At 44.0% G+C, this 16084-nt stretch overlaps 1 protein-coding gene across 9 annotated transcripts in view; it reads right to left on the minus strand.

Moving 5' to 3' along the window:
* Positions 1-16084, minus strand: part of CTC1 (CST telomere replication complex component 1) — a 63637-nt gene that overhangs the window by 13596 nt on the left and 33957 nt on the right. For 5 of the 9 annotated variants that reach the window (XM_084835342.1, XM_084835341.1, XM_084835348.1 and 2 more), the window contains 6 exons: positions 10539-10619; positions 10285-10444; positions 9998-10062; positions 7346-7511; positions 7104-7230; positions 1587-1921 (listed from right to left, as the gene is read on the minus strand). In XM_084835342.1, coding sequence (XP_084691468.1) covers positions 1818-1921; positions 7104-7230; positions 7346-7511; positions 9998-10062; positions 10285-10444; positions 10539-10619 — 703 coding nt within the window. In that variant the 3' untranslated portion in view covers positions 1587-1817. Of the gene's footprint in view, positions 1-1586; positions 3986-7103; positions 7231-7345; positions 7512-9997; positions 10063-10284; positions 10445-10538; positions 10620-16084 lie in introns of those variants that run through there. The other 4 variants (XM_084835345.1, XM_084835344.1, XM_084835343.1 and 1 more) reach the window with 4 other exon arrangements.

A 16084-nucleotide genomic window follows, 5' to 3' on the forward strand; every position in this document is an offset into this window, starting at 1 on the left:
TGCCAGGAGAAAGCCTCTTCTCTAAAAAGAACATGGCAGCACGGCTTAGGTTTGCAAAGTTGCATCTGAACAAATCACAAAACTTCTGAAACAATGTTTGTTGGACAGATGAGACCAAAGTGGAGATGTTTGGCCATAATGCACAGCACCACATTTGGCAAAAACCAAACACAGCATATCAGCACAAACATCTCATACCAACTGTCAAACACAGTGGTGGAGGGGTGATGATTTGGGCTTGTTTTGCAGCCACAGGACCTGGGCACCTTGCAGTCATTGAGTCAACTATGACCTCCTCTGTATACCAAAGTATTCTAGAGCCAAATGTGAGACCATCTGTCCGACAGCTAAAGCTTGGCTGAAATTGGGTCATGCAACAGGACAGTGATCCCAAGCACACCAGCAAATCTACAACAGAATGACTGAAAAAGAATCAAGGTGTTGCAATGGCCCAATCAAAGTCCAGACCTCAACGCGACTGAAATGCTGTGGCAGGACCTTGAGAGAGCTGTGCATAAATAAATGCCTGCAAAACTCAATGAACTGAAGCAATGTTGTAGAGAAGAATGGGCCAAAATTCCTCCACAACGATGTGAGAGACTGATAAGGTCATCCAGAAAACGATTACTTCAAGTTATTGCTGCTAAAGGTGGTTCTACAAGCTATTGAACCATAAGGTGTACTTAGTTTTTGACACACGGCTTCTCCATTTTGGCTTTATTTCTGTAAAATAATGACACGGTGTAATATGTCATGTGCTTTTGTTCATCTGAGGTTGTATTTACCCAATTTTAAGACCTACTAAGGATCAGATGATTTTTATTATGTCCTGATACGTAAAACCATAGAACTCAAAGAGGGTGTACTTTCTTTTTCACATGACTGTATGTCTCATTGTTGTACCCATTCATTTTAAACTCACATCTCTTTACAGTCGTTAATTCATGTCTCTCACATATCAGGTCCACGGCAGTTACTCATTTTTATGTCTCTCCGTTATATGTTGCTTGAATTGCAAGTTCAGGGCAACTTGAGATTTCAGTTGTTTCTCCTGCCTTTTGTTTTCTCCACCTATTTGCTGGCTTTCTCTGTTGTGTTTGCCATTTTAGCTTCCTGCAATTTTGTGTGTGACTGAGTGCAGGGTGCATCTTCTCCTGAGTTTCAGAGCTCAGATCTTCCATAAACATTACTTTATGTTGCTTATACATTAGGGATGGAAGTTCCCAAATTTGTTTTAAGAATATTGTCCTTCACTGTATACTGTGTAAAGCAAAACACAATGTCTTTGTTTTGCAGTACCTGTTAATCTTGGAACTAGAGATCAGTGGGCCCTTTCAATATCTGCTCAATTCAGAGGTGTGCGTGTGTTTGGCTGGGACCATCATTAATCACGGTTTCTCCTTTCTTACTTAAGTGAAACCTTTCCCAGTAAAGATAGAGAACTAATATGATCATGGCAGATAGACAATTCTATGCAAGATTTTGGAGACAATAACAATCCCTCCCATTAAGGACTAGCTAGAATACAGAAAAATTGCAAAACATCTGAGTTATATATGCATGGAAGAAACACACCAAAAACTCTATTTTTAGAAGAAATGTTCACATTTTAATAATCAATTCTATTTTGATTTACAAGTCTATTTTGTTTATTTGCATTATAAGTATATTATCAGTATAATGCATTGTACAAATACGAAAAAAACATTTATTATTAAAGTCTCCAAATGTGACCCATACAAGTAGATATCTCCTCATTCCTCCTCTATGCAGGATGAGAGATGATACAGATATTTTGCTTTCCCCCTTCTCATTGCTCAGGTCACCTCCTGGATGTTCAGACATATCAAGGTCCTTCGATTCCCCATCTGACTTAGGAACTCTAATTCATTAGAGAAAAACCTCCTCAACTGTCTTGACCCTAGAAAGAAAATGGATTTCTTTTACAGTGAATTCAGGAGCATTGCAATGGATGGCACATGAGGTCTATACCCTGAATCTCAGCCAGCCCACTGGGGGGGGGGGGCAGGGGGGCAAACAGGACACTTAGGGGCTGGGGAGGTCCCGAGGAGGAGCCTCTTGTCAGGATGCCTTGGTTCCCATAGTGCAAAAGCCTCCTCACCACAACCAATTATTTATTTATTTATTTATTTATTGCATTTATACCCTGCCTTTCTCCCTCTCGCAAGGAACTCAAGGCGGCTTACATTATCCTCCTCCTCACCGTTGTATCCTCACAACAACAACCCTGTGAGGTAGGTTGGGCTGAGAGTCTGTGACTGGCCCAAAGTCACCCAGTGAGCTTCCATGGCCAAGTGGGGACTAGAACCCAGATCTCCCGGCTCCCAGTCCGTCACTCTCACCACTACACTACACTGGAAGAAACATAAGTAATACAATGTCCTGAATGAAGAAACTGTGAAACCACTTTAGCAAGGAAGGAGAGGTCTGGGTATAAAACTACTGTATCCCTCTGGAATGTCAGTTATGGCTGGTCAAGGCAAAGAGCACAGAGCTCAGCAACTCTACATGCTGAAGTGATGGCAGCAAGGAAAGGAACTTCCATAGTAAAGAGCCATAAACTGGCCTTTGGTTCAAAGGGTTTCTCTGTCGGTTGCACCAGTACTACTGACAACCTCCATGCCGGAACAGATAGGGTGACTGGAAAGGAGGATAAATAGCAGACAGCCCTTTAAGGAAATGCTTGACATCTGAGTGTGAGTAAGTAGAGAGAGGAGTCCTTGACCTTGTCATATCTGGCCAATATTGCTGTGAGGTAGACTCAGAGATGACAATGTTAGACCCTTCGTTTTAAGAGAGAGAAGGAATTGAAGTACTTGAGATAACAAGACTTTGGGCTTTATCACACCAACAAGACAGAGCCCCCAAATGTCTGCCATTTTGCATCATTTGAGGCTCAAGTAAGGGGTTTACGAGAGGCAAGAATTACTTCTAATATCTCCTGAGGGAAAATTGGTGGGTTTTCCCACCCTCCAGGCTGTGAGGTGGAGGGTTTAGAGGAAAGGGTGTCTGATTTTCTCATTGTTCATAGTGAGAAGGTCTGGCCTTCAAGGAAGACAGAGAAAGTTGTGGCTGAATTGGCTGCTGTGGGCACCATGGGGTTGAGGATACAAGGGGCACTGTCTTCCTCTACCTTGTTCACAACCCATGTGATGTGAGGGAAGGGGGGTGGGTAAGGCATAATTCAGATGTGTCCCCAATCGAAGAGAATGGAATCACCTAGAGAATCTGGATCTTGGCCTGCTCTGCTGCCGAAGCTCATAGCAAAAAACTTGTTTGTTTGTTTATTTCTATACCGCCCTATAGCCAAAGCTCTCTGGACAGTTCACAAAAATTAAAACCACAAAGCTCAGCATAAAACAATATGAAAGCTTAAAACCACAATATAACAGTACAACCTAGAAGCAATGCAGAGATTTAAAATACAGATTTAAAACACCAAAGCCAAAAGACTAGGCAGCTAAAATGCTAAAATACTGGGAGAATAAAAAGGTCTTCACCTGGCAGCAGAAGGATCACAACGTAGGTCCCAGGTGAACCTCCCTACGGAGCTCGAAGCCAACATGGATTTGTCAAGAACAAATCCTGCCAGACGAATCTGATCTCATTTGTTGATTAGGTAACCTCCCTGGTGGACTGTGGGAATGCTGTGGACATAATATACCTCGACTTCAGCAAAGCTTTCAACAAAGTGCCCCATGATGTCCTGATGAGCAAACTAGCTCAAAGTGGGCGAGATGAAACAACTCTCAGGTGGATCCACAGTTGGCTACAGAATCAAACTCAAAGAGTGCTTATCAATGGGATCGTCTCCAACTGGGGAGAGGTAACGAGCGGGGTACCGCTGGGCCCAGTCCTGGGCCCAGCGCTCTTCAACATCTTTATTAATGACTTGGAGGAGGAGGTGCAGGGAATGCTGATCAAATTGGCAGATGACACCAAATTGGGCGGGATAGCTAATACGCTGGAAGACAGAAACAAAATTCAAAGTGATCTTGACAGACTGGAGCACTGGGCAGAAAACAACAGAATAACATTTAATAGGGATAAATGCAAAGTTCTGCACCTAGGAAAAAGAAACCAAATGCACAGTTCCAAGACAGGGGATACTTGGCTCAACAACACTACAAGTGAAAAGAATCTTGGAATTGTTGTCGATCACAAGCTGAATATGAGCCAACAATGTGATGTGGCTGCCAAAAAGGCAAATGCCATTTTGGGCTGCATTAATAGAAGTATAGCTTCCAAATCCCGGGACTAGTTCCCCTCTAGTTCCCCTCTACTCAGCACTGCTTAGGCCTCATCTGGAGTACTGTGTCCAGTTCTGGGCACCGCACTTTAAGAAGGATGCAGACAAACTGGACAGGGTTGAGAAGAGGGCAACAAAGATGATCAGGGGACTGGAAACAAAGCCCTATGAGGAGAGACTGAAAGAACTGGGCATGTTTAGCCTTGAGAAGAGAAGACTGGGGAGAGATATGACAGCGCTCTTCAAGTACTGGAAAGGTAACCCCAGAGAGGAAGGCCAGGATCTCTTCTCGATCATGCCAGAGTGCAGGACATGGAATAATGGGCTCAAGTTACAGGAAGCCAGATTCTGGCTGAACTTCAGGAAAAACGTCCTGACTGTTAGAGCAATACTACAATGGAACTAATTACCAGGGAGGCAGTGGGCTCTCCCACACTGGAGGCGTTCAAGATGAGGCTGGACACCCATCTGTCAGGGATGCTTTGACTTAAGATTCCTGCATTGAGTAGGTGGTTGGACTCGATGGTCTTATAGGCCCCTTCCAACCCTACTAGTCTATGATTCTGTGATTCTATGAACTGGAAAAATTTGTTGACTAGGGCGAACCTGAGGAAGTGGCATGATGCCAGATTGATAGAAGTATGAAAACAGGCATCACAAAGAACTATTGTGGTGAACCAGTCTCTGTAACAGAGAAGGCGAAGAATGAAAGAGAGTAGACGGTATTGGGAAACAGTTCCGAAGGGAGGACTGGTAAGGTTCCAGAGAGAATCTTTCTCTGGATTTGCCATCTCATATTGACCCCACGCACTGGATATCATCCAAGGAGTTAAGATGGCATTGAAGTTGTAACTTTTCCGGAATTGGTGTCACCAGAGACAAGGAGATTGCAAAGCTGTCGATACCATGGTTGACTGCTTAGGTGCGGGTGTAGCCGATCGTTTGTCATCAGATTCATCCTGCATGTGGGTTTCTTCTTTGAGGTCTTTGGTCCTGGTGTTTATTTTGGGACTTGATAGCTTTGACCTTCTCTGTCTCGGCCGTTGGTGTCGTGGTCTCGGGCCCAAGCTGAGTTGTCATAGCTGACTGATGGTCCGAAGGCAAGGCCGAAGCCAGTACCAAAGAAAGGGCTGGTATACCCGATATCGGGGACAATTGCCCTATAGCACCTTCCATTGAAGGGGGTAATGTGGTGAGTACCTGTGAGAGAGCTCACCTCAGCTTCTTGTAGATGGAAGAAGCAGCAGCGTGTGTCACATCCTGCCAGGTGACTGCAGCTGGCGGCGATAAATCACGGACTGATAACAGGGTTGTAAACGTGTCCAAGGCTGGGGGAACGAAAAAGCAGCTTGTAGCAAGAAATGTTTTACCCAGGCAGTGAGTCCAAAGCGTTGAGGCAAAGAGAAGTCTGTTGTTCAGACCAAGGTCCAAAACACACAAGAGAACGTGAGCAAGGCAGTGGGTCAGGTCCGAGGCTGAGGTCTGGCGTGTGACACAACATTGCTCTTCAGCAGGCTTGCTCCAGCCTGCCATCCACTTTTAATGGCCACAACTTGAGGCAGCTGCATCCAGTCAGCCCTCCTGCCTCTGAGAGCCTCTCTGTCTTAAACGGACAGAGGCTCGCCTACGCTGCTCCCGGACGTGCAGCTGCCTTTGTTCTGCAGGGGTCAGTGGCATTTCGCCCTCCACATCCTCTGGGGAGACTGCAGCTGGGCCTGGAACCCCCACAGGGGGCTCAGGCTCCTTCTGTGCTGGTCCCTTCCCCTGGGTCTGGAGCCTGCCATTCCCCTTCATCCTTGGAGGAGTCCGAGGGAGGCCAGACAGCGTGAAGAGGTCAATTTAGTGCAGCCATTTCTGCTGCCTTGAGGGCCTGCTCCCACAAGAGGGCACGGAGGCAAGCAGTCCTGTTTCTCCTGGGCTGTTTAGTAAAGGCTTGTCAGTGGGTACAAGAGTCTAGACTGTGAGCCTCTCCAAGGCACAGGAGACAACTCGAGTGTCCATTGGTCAGCTGTATTTTCCTGCCACAGCGGGTGCACTTCTTGAAGATGGCCTTGGAGGTCATGAGCCCCTGAGGGGCAAAAGACAAAAAAGAAGGAAGAACTCAAGAGAAAATAGGAAAGAGAGAGAGAGAGAAAGAAGAGAGAAAAAACTCTGTCCAGTATCCGGGGGGGGGGGGGGGGCAGGATGGGACATTATTTTATTATCCTGAAGAAAACGCCACGAGGCATGATAATGTTCTGAATGTTGCCAGTTGCTATGGCGGATGATGAGGAACAAAGGCAGGCAGGAACCATTCCCAAAGCATGTGCAGAGGGGGTGGGTGGGACTCCTGCCTAAACTCTGTTCAGTTATAGAATGTTCTGAATGACTGTTCTGCTAAACACAACTGAGTGCTTTTTTGCTTATTTACGTTTGTATGCCAACAGCCTACCTGTCTTCCCCCCTCCTCACAATTCCAAATAAAACAAAAATTCTCCTTGCAGCTTATTCACTTTCATAGATATGAAAATTCAGCAGTTTCCTAAGGCATCTTGCTCAGCAGCCATTTTGGGGCTTGCAGGCCTTGATTTCATATTCTTTGTAGACTGGTGTCCCTCCAAGGTGTATCGAGGCTACATCAGTGATAAGTAGCACTTCTCTGCTGTTACCAGCTTGTTTCAGAGACAGATTTAGCAAGAGAGTGCACCTTGTGGATAGGAAGTCATGCAGTTGCTGCCTTGGGTGCCCAAGGTTTTACACAAGAAGTCCAAATATAGTTATAAAAACAGAAGGCCTCTTCAGCACAGGCTTTCTTATTCTGCTCCCATCAAGCTGAGGGCACACATCTACGTACCTGCCTCAGGAACCTCTGCAGGCTTTCTATCCAGTCTGAAAGTCAACAATATGGACCGACAGACAACTGGGCTTCTGCATAAGCTTCTCAAATACCACGTGAATGGGTCTTCAAACTCATCCATTCTCTGTCAAAAGCAGAAGATTATCAACACTGAGTGAGTGAAATAAAACGAAGATCAGTAAGAAGAATTCACAATTCAGACATGGGGTTAGCAATTCAACCAAAAGAGAACCACTCACCCCAGACCCAGTGCTAACTTCGTTATGCTGAATGTAGATACTGCCCTTGCTCTGAACATGCTTCTGTATAACATCCCACTCCTTGGGGCTCAGACCCAGCACTTCCTGCACCTGCTGGTTCTTGCAACAAACTACAAACTCACTTGTTCCATCTTCCACTAGGATCCTGAAGGCAAATGTTTAGAGGAGCAATAAGATTTAAAAGAGTAATGAAATCACAATTATTCTGATCCAAAATGGTGGTCGGTCTACTCAACTGGCTTACTCCATAGTGCAGAACAGTAGAGGGTAAACAATAATTTGGAAAAAATCATATTCTGGGCGGCGGCAGGGGGGGACATTTTGAAATTCAAAATAAAAAAAAGGCATTTGGGGTAGGTTAGGGTATTTTAGAAAATGTTTTTATTGTAGAATTTTATTGTTTTAAACTGTTTTATTATATGTTGTACATCGCCCAGAGTGGCTGGGTGACTAGCCAGATGGGCGATTAATAAATTTAATAAATAAATAAAAATAAATAAATAAATTCAGAATGGTTTGGAAATTTGATCTCAAATACATTTGAACAAAAGTTATTGTCTTTAACTTGCTGGAAAGATGTTTGGTTAAATTATTACCTTATTTAACATAAGGTCAACCTTGGTTCCAAGTCCTCATACCTCCTACTCCATTCTCTCCCCCTACAGGGAGACTACAAACACCTTTCTGTTTGGACTTGGTGGGTTGAGAGCTACACATCACAATGTCACCTGCCTCTACCCTGCTCCGTGTGTGGTATATTTGGTCAGAATGTTTCACTGTGTTAACCATTTATTGGTTAACATCACATACAAATCCTTTCATGCCATACTGGTTCCTCAATTTTTTAGACTGAGAATCTATGTAATTAGTGAATTCTGCTTGTATTTGGCAAGCTTGTTTAGTAATGAGGCAAATCTGTGCATCATTCTAAAAAGGTAAAAGTGTCCCCAACCAGTCGTGTCCGACTCTAGGGTGCGGTGCTCATCCCCGTTTCTAAGCTGAAGAGCCAGCGCTGTCCGAAGACGTTTCCGTGGTCATGTGGCCGGCATGACTGAACACCGAGGCGCACGGAACGCTGTTACCTTTCCCGCCAAGGCGGTACCTATTTATCTACTTGCAATTTCTTGCTTTCGAACTGCTAGGTTGGCAGGAGCTGGGACTGAAGACGGGAGCTCACTCCGTCACGCAGCACTCGGGTCTCGAACTGCTGTCCTGCCGACCTTCCAGTCTGCAGTTCAGTGTCTTAACCACTAAGCCACCGCGGCCCCTGTGCATCATTCTACATAATGTTAAATGTGCTGCATGTTTCTTTTTCCTATATTTGGAGCAGATGGATGTGAGGATATAGCTCTTGCATGGGTCTGTAACCCAATAAAATGGTGGCTTTTCATATTGGAGCTCCACTCTGGAAACAACAGGGAAAACAATTTTGGTTTTTCTTTCCCTGTTTTATGGTCATGGGCATGACAAACCTACAAGCTTTATGGTATTGGGTGAAATTTGGTTGATTATCGAGAATGATTGTTTCCTACCAACTACAGAGCTTATTCATCACCCTGTTAAGGCAGCAGAAAGAATATGTCAGTAAAGAATTTCAGTCAGGTAATGACAGAGGTGAGCTTGCTTGATATACTGGAATTAAGCCAGTGTTGATTTTAAACATATATAGTCAAACACATAGCTACTCATATTGGATATCAATTATTAAAGAATATTTTAATAAGTGGTCACATACAGTACATATGAATACTTTTACAATGAAACAGAAAATTGTTCAGTGCATGAACCAACCACCAGTATTAAAATGCTTTTATACGATGTAGCCACACTCGGAATACTGTGTACAATTCTGGTTGCCACATCTCAAAAAGGATACTGTCAAACCGAAAAGGGTGCAACCAAAATAATCAAAGTGTAGGGCTTTGTAACTTATAAAGTTATGCATGGTCTAGAGCAGGGATGGGCAACTTGTGATCCTCCAGATGTTTTGGCCTACAACTCCCATCAATTCTAGCCAACATAACCAATGGTGAGAGATCATGTGAGTTTTTATCTATTTACAAAGATAGATAAAAAAATTCTCTCATAATACTAGAACTTGATTTCACTCAATTAAGCTGATGTGCAGTAGATTCAGGACAGGCAAAATAGAGGACTTCTGCACATAAAGCAGAATATTCACAGGGGTTAAATGCAACAAGATGTAGTAATGGTTACTGGCTTAAATGGTTTTAAAAGGAGATTAGAGAAATTAGAGGATGGACTTATCAACAACTATTTGCTATGGCAGTTAAAGGGGATCTCCATGTTCCGAGGCAGTTAATGGGGGGCGGGGGGGAGAAGAGCGGAAGAGGATTGCTGCCTTCATACCCTACTTCCCAGAAGCATTTAGTGATGGCAACTACAAATAGGGTTGCTGGACTAAATAGGCCCTTGATCTAATCCAGCAAGGCTAGAACGTATTGGCTATCAAATGCAAAGACTAGAACATATCAGTTATTAAAGTGGCAGAGGCTGAACAGCTACTATATTCAAAACCTGAACTTGATTGAAAATATTAAGTAGATATTTGACCTCGAAAGCCACATGAAGGAAATCTGTGGAAGGCAAATTATTTTACACAGTACTTACCTGGCACTGGCTTTACTCACTCCTGTATGTGACAAACAAGATGGGTTACACTGGCTGCCTCTCCCCTGGAAGAAAAAAAAGTAGAGGGTGATGGCAGACTCAGGCCAGTTCTCACTGAAGTGGTAAACATGTATATGGGCTGTACTGTTTCAGACTACAGATGTTGGGGCTCACATGATTTAATGGTTCTCCTTACAAAGTAATTTCTTCACACAGAAAACTAACATAGGGTTGAAGAGTTCTAGTTGGAGAAATTCCCATCTTCAAATATGATGATGACTGCATACCTCTGTGAAAGTGCAGCTACAGAGGGAGCAGATCCATTGCAGGGACAAAGACAGGACACACGTCAAGTGGCAGATGACCTGTGCTTGGCATAAACCAGGAGGGTGAAGCAGTATGTTGAACAAATATATCTCTGAGAGGATAGAGATGGAACCCAGATGACTGGAAGTAGAAGTACAAAATGAATGCATTAGCCAAACCCAATACAGAAGGGGGCAAATCTTTTTAAGAGACAACTACACAGTTTGGTACTCACTGGGAAGAAGAGTTGTAAGGTGGAGGAGTCAGAACCCGCATGCAGCTAGAGGCAATATAAGTACAATAGATATTTCTGAATCTGTAATGCAAAGAGACAGCCGTTGGATTCTTAATGCGCTCCACCACTGGGCCTCCAGTGGCCGCTAGTATTTTCTGAGCCCTAGTATTCCTTCTATACCTCACAAACTGCAAAGCGAACACAACTGTTACATCCTGCCTTGATTCAACAGTGAATTCAACAGTGCCAGCCATGACGCATGTATTCCTTATTGGATCTTTGTTTTTATGCAGAAAGGGAAATTGCTTAGATTAATATTTATCTTGGGTTTTCTAATAAATCATCTGATTTTATGTAATACATTGACTTTTTAATTATAATTTTATTTAAACATAGATCATGCTTGTTAAGACACCTGTTTAACAGTTGTTACAGAAAATAATTCAAAGGATACATATTAATGTAAGGAATCATTAAGAATTCAATAATCCCCTTACTGGATAAAAACAAAGATCCAGGGGCCCTTACTAGAGGCCCTAGGGACAGGGGTCTACAAATTATGGCTGAGTAGCCAAGCCTTAGTTACTACTAGCCAGCTATGAAGTCCAGCCCCACCATGATGATTTACCATGGATACTGCCTGATGAAGTTGCTGCAGTTATTTAGAAATCCTTGCCAAAGTCAAGGAGAAAAAAGGTGACAGTGAAATAATCCTGCAGAAAGATGAGGTAGGACCTGGCTGTAGAGTACTTTAAGAGGACAAGGAATCTGTGCTGGATGAGAATGAGAAGCCAATATATTTCATTTCATTTCCATTTATATCCTGTTCTTCCTCCAAGGACTTTAGGGCAGTACAGAAATTTGGCAAAGAGTGCCACAGCCTGAACCATGCATGCCAGGAGAGTTTTAAGAGGTGTGATAAAGAAAGGCTAGAGAGGGTAAGTTAAAGGCTGATCAAGGGTAGGTCATTTTTCCATTTCAAAATTTCTGGTATTTGGGTAGGATCCTGGGGAATCAGGAGGTGGAACCTGATGCCTTTGTAGGGACCAGGAGGTGCAACCCACAGCGAAAAGACAAGTGGGCAGCTTCAAATTGCAAAAACAAGGTTGTTGGGTTGTTGCTTTTAAGTACCTGGCATGTCAGAGTCTGGCAGGCTGTGTTTGGCATTGTTCACAAATTGTGCAGGGAAAACCACTAAACCATTCAGGTATGACCTAAATCATATCCCTTATGAATATACAGTGGAGGTGACAAATAGATTTAAGGGATTAGACCTGATAGACAGAGTGCCTGAGGAAGTATGGATGGAGGTCCGTAACACTGTTCAGGAGGCAGCAACTCAATCCATCCCAAAGAAAAAGAAATGCAAGAAAGCAAAGTGGCTGTCTGATGAGGCTTTACAAGTAGCTGAGGAAAGAAGGGAAGCGAAAAGCAAGGGAGAAAGGGAAAGATATATCCAACTGAATGCAGAGTTCCAGAGAATAGCAAGGAGAGACAACAAGGCCTTCTAAATGAACAATGCAAAGAAATCGAGGAAAACAACAGAATGGGAAAGACTACAGATCTTTACAAGAAAATCGGAGATCTCAAGGGAATGTTTTGTGCAAAGACGGGCATGATAAAGGACAAAGAAGGCAGGGACCTAACAGAAGCAGATGAGATTAAGAAGAGGTGGAAAGAATACACAGAAGAACTATACAGGAAAGATCTTAATGTCCCTGATAGCCACGATAGTGCAGTCACTGAACTTGAGCCGGACATCCTCGAGAGTGAAGTCAAGTGGGCCTTAGGAAGCATTACTAACAACAATGCTAGCAGAGAGGACAGTATTCCAGCTGAGCTATTTAAAATCCTAAAAGATGATGCTGTTAAAGTGCTGCACTCAATATGCCAACAAATTTGGAACACTCAACAGTGGCCACAAGACTGGAAAAGGTCAGTTTACATTCCAATTCCAAAGAAGGGCAACGCCAAAGAGTGTTCAGACTACCGTACAATTGTGCTCATTTCACATGCCAGCAAGGTGATGCTCAAAATCCTACAAGCTAGGCTTCAGCAGTATGTGAACTGAGAACTACCAGAAGTACAAGCGGGGTTTCGAAGAGGCAGAGGAACTAGAGACCAAATCGCCAACATTCGCTGGATCATGGAGAAAGCAAGAGAATTCCAGAAAAACGTCTATTTCGGCTTCATTGACTACGCTAAAGCCTTTGATTGTGTGGATCACAACAAACTCTGGCAAATTCTGAAAGTGATGGGAGTACCAGACCACCTTACCTGTCTCCTGAGAAACCTGTATGAGGGTCAAGAAGCAACAGCAAGAACCAGACATGGAACAACTGATTGGTTCAAAATTGGGAAAGGAGTACGACAAGGCTGTATATTGTCGCCCTGCTTATTTAATTTATATGCAGAGTACATCATGAGAAATGCCGGGTTGGATGAATCAGAGGTCGGAATTAAGATTGCAGGAAGAATTATCAACAACCTCAGATACGCAGACGATACCACCCTAATGGCAGAAAGCGAAGAGGATCTCAAGAGCCTCTTGTTGAGGGTGAAAGAGGAGAGTGCAAAAGCTGGTTTGAAACTCAACATTAAAAAAACAAAGATCATGGCATGTGGCCCCATCACTTCCTGGCATATAGAAGGGGAAGAAACAGAAGCAGTGACAGATTTAATTTTCTTGGGCTCCAAGATCACCGCAGACGGTGACTGTAGCCATGAAATGAAAAGACGCTTGCTCCTTGGGAGGAAAGCTATGGCAAACCTAGACAGCATAGTAAGAAGCAGAGACATCACCTTGCTGACAAAGGTTCGTATAATCAAAGCTATTGTTTTCCCAGTAGCAACGTATGGCTGTGAGAGCTGGACTATAAGGAAGGCTGAGCGCCGAAGAATCGATGCTTTCGAACTGTGGTGCTGGAGAAGACTCTTACAAGTCCCCTGGACTGCAAGGAGGTCAAATCAGTCCATCCTAAAGGAAATCAACCCTGAGTGCTCATTGGAAGGACAGATACTGAAGCTGAAGCTCAAATATTTTGGTCACCTAATGCAAAGAGAAAACTCACTGGAAAAGACCCTGATGCTGGGAAAGACTGAAGGCAATAGGGGAAGGGGATGGAAGAGGATGAGATGGCTAGATAGCATCACCGATGCAATGAATATGGACATGAGCACACTCCGGGAGGAAGCGCAGGACAGGAAGGCCTGGCGTGCTATGGTCCATTTTATTTATTTATTTCATTTCTATACCGCCCAATAGCCGAAGCTCTCTGGGCGGTTCACAAAAATTAAAAAAAAAAAAATCCATGGGGTCATGAAGAGTCGGACACGACTGAACAACTGAACAACAACAAATCTGAGATGCTTAAAAGCATATTCCTGCAAATATTTTGTCACCAAGCAAGACCACCTGGCAATATCAAGAACCCACAGATCTATCCAACACAATCCAGGCTAAATATTGCCACAAGCAGAAAGCAAGACCTAATAAAGCACATACAGATTACTCTTCTACTGCACCTGGCTCTCCCTCAGGATGGCGAAGGGACCTGCAGTCCTGAGGGGAGTTGGGGCGAAGGAGTGCTAAGCCAGTCAACAGAATTACTATCACTCAACAGCACACCTGATCATGTAGGCTAGTAACTGAGTGACTACCTAACTACTTCAAGGAAGTGAGATGGAATGAACGGAAGGGAAACAGCCATAAAGACCTAGTGGCAATTGGTGTTTTAGAGAGAAGGGATGCCACCTCAGAGCAATGTGTGTTGGAGGAGGGGGGAGTAGCTTTCAATGTAGTCAGCCACATTATTCTTTTGGACTACCTTGAGCACATGGCACGTATCTCACGGAGAGCACGCCAACAGATTTGTTCAACAGAATTCAAAAGAGTGATTGAAGAGGTTATGTCAGCTTCTTGGGAGTTATCATGCAGCTCAGTGTTATTACAAGTGCTATTGAATATCTATGCAGTTCCACTGACAAAGATCATCTTCAGCTTGGCCATTGGGCATCATCAATATGTGGATGATGCCAAGCTCTGTCTATCTTTAGCTAAGCATCCAGGAGCAGCTGTCTCTGGACTGAACCAGTGCTTGGAGGAGGCAATCAAGTGCATGACTGAGAACAGATTGAAACTGAACCCAGATAAGAGGGAGGTGATACTTGTAGAGGATGGCCATGGCATGGAAGGGTAAGTCTCTCTGAGATGCATGGATTTTCTGTCACCCTAACTGATTAGGTAAAGAACGTGAAAATACTTTGGAACTCAGCACGGCTTCACGAGAAACAGGTTGGAGTGATTACAAGGAGTGTCTTCTTTCATCTAAAGCTATTACAGAAGCTCTTTCCACTCCTGGAGAATTCTGACCTTGCTTTGTAAATCTATGCTTTTGTATCTTTTGCAGACTTGATTACTACAATATGCTCTAAATGGGACTGCCATTGAAAGAGGCTTGAAAGCAGCAACGTGTACAGAATGCTGCTGCCACGTCCCTCCACCTTCCTGGAAGGACCGACCTGCAACTAGATGCAACCTCAGAGGAGGAGGAGGATCCTATCACTAGCTCTAGTGTTCCCAGGGATCAAGAGGAGTTGGAGAATGCGAATAGCCCTTCTGAGACCACCATCCAAGGGGATACCCCTCTTGAGGATGCTGCAGTGTCAGAAGAACCAAAGTGCCCCAACTGGTCCCATCCCCTGCTCCAGACCCACCAGGATCACCCCGAAGACCCAAGGGCCAGAAGCAGTAGTGTGTCCCTAAGAGGACCCAAAGCCAGAGGCGCAGTGCCCATCTGGCAGCATATTAAATATCCCCAAGACCTACTCATGAAGAGGAAACATGCTTTTCATTGGGGCCCTAATGACAAGCCAGGAAGGGGTGGGGCAGCAACATCACCTATAAAGCTGCTCAGCTGGAGACTAATCATTGCTGAAACAATTGTTGTGCTCCATGGACAGCTCCCTATATAACCTGAACTTCCTAGACCCTCAGGAGTGTAACTGGCAAGGCAGGATTTGAACTACATGGAAGGGCTGACAGGAACAAGATAGCTGCACATCTCCTAACAGCTACTGAGAGTTGTCCATACATTCACCCTGTTCTGCACCAGTCACTCTGGTTACCAAATTGATTCTCGGCCCCATTCAAAGTCCTGTTTTTAGCCTTTAAAACCTTGTACAGCCTGGGACTCTTGTACCCTGTGGACCACCTCTCCCAATATGGGCCCACTTGCCAACTGTCATCTAGTCAACAACTTCTGTTGACCACTCTGTTCTTACAGCAGGTTAGGACAACAGCAGCTAGGAGACACGTTTTTCAATTGTGGCTCTCAAACTCTAGAACCTTCTTCCTAGAAAGATTAGAAGAGCTTATTGAACTGTAGGAGGTTATAAAATCTACCTCTTCCGTCAAGCCTTTGGCTGAAATGGTCTTTTTCTCTTACAGCTGTTTAACCTATAATGGTTTTATTGCTGTTGCTAATTTTTTAATTATTTTTGTTATTTATAATATGTCTGATATGTTTACTGTTGCAAACAGTTTG

Source organism: Heloderma suspectum, chromosome 2 (genome assembly GCF_057233095.1).
Source record: "Heloderma suspectum isolate Gila_16-S chromosome 2, 16-S_ref, whole genome shotgun sequence".
In the NCBI taxonomy this organism is placed as follows: Eukaryota; Metazoa; Chordata; class Lepidosauria; order Squamata; family Helodermatidae; genus Heloderma; species Heloderma suspectum.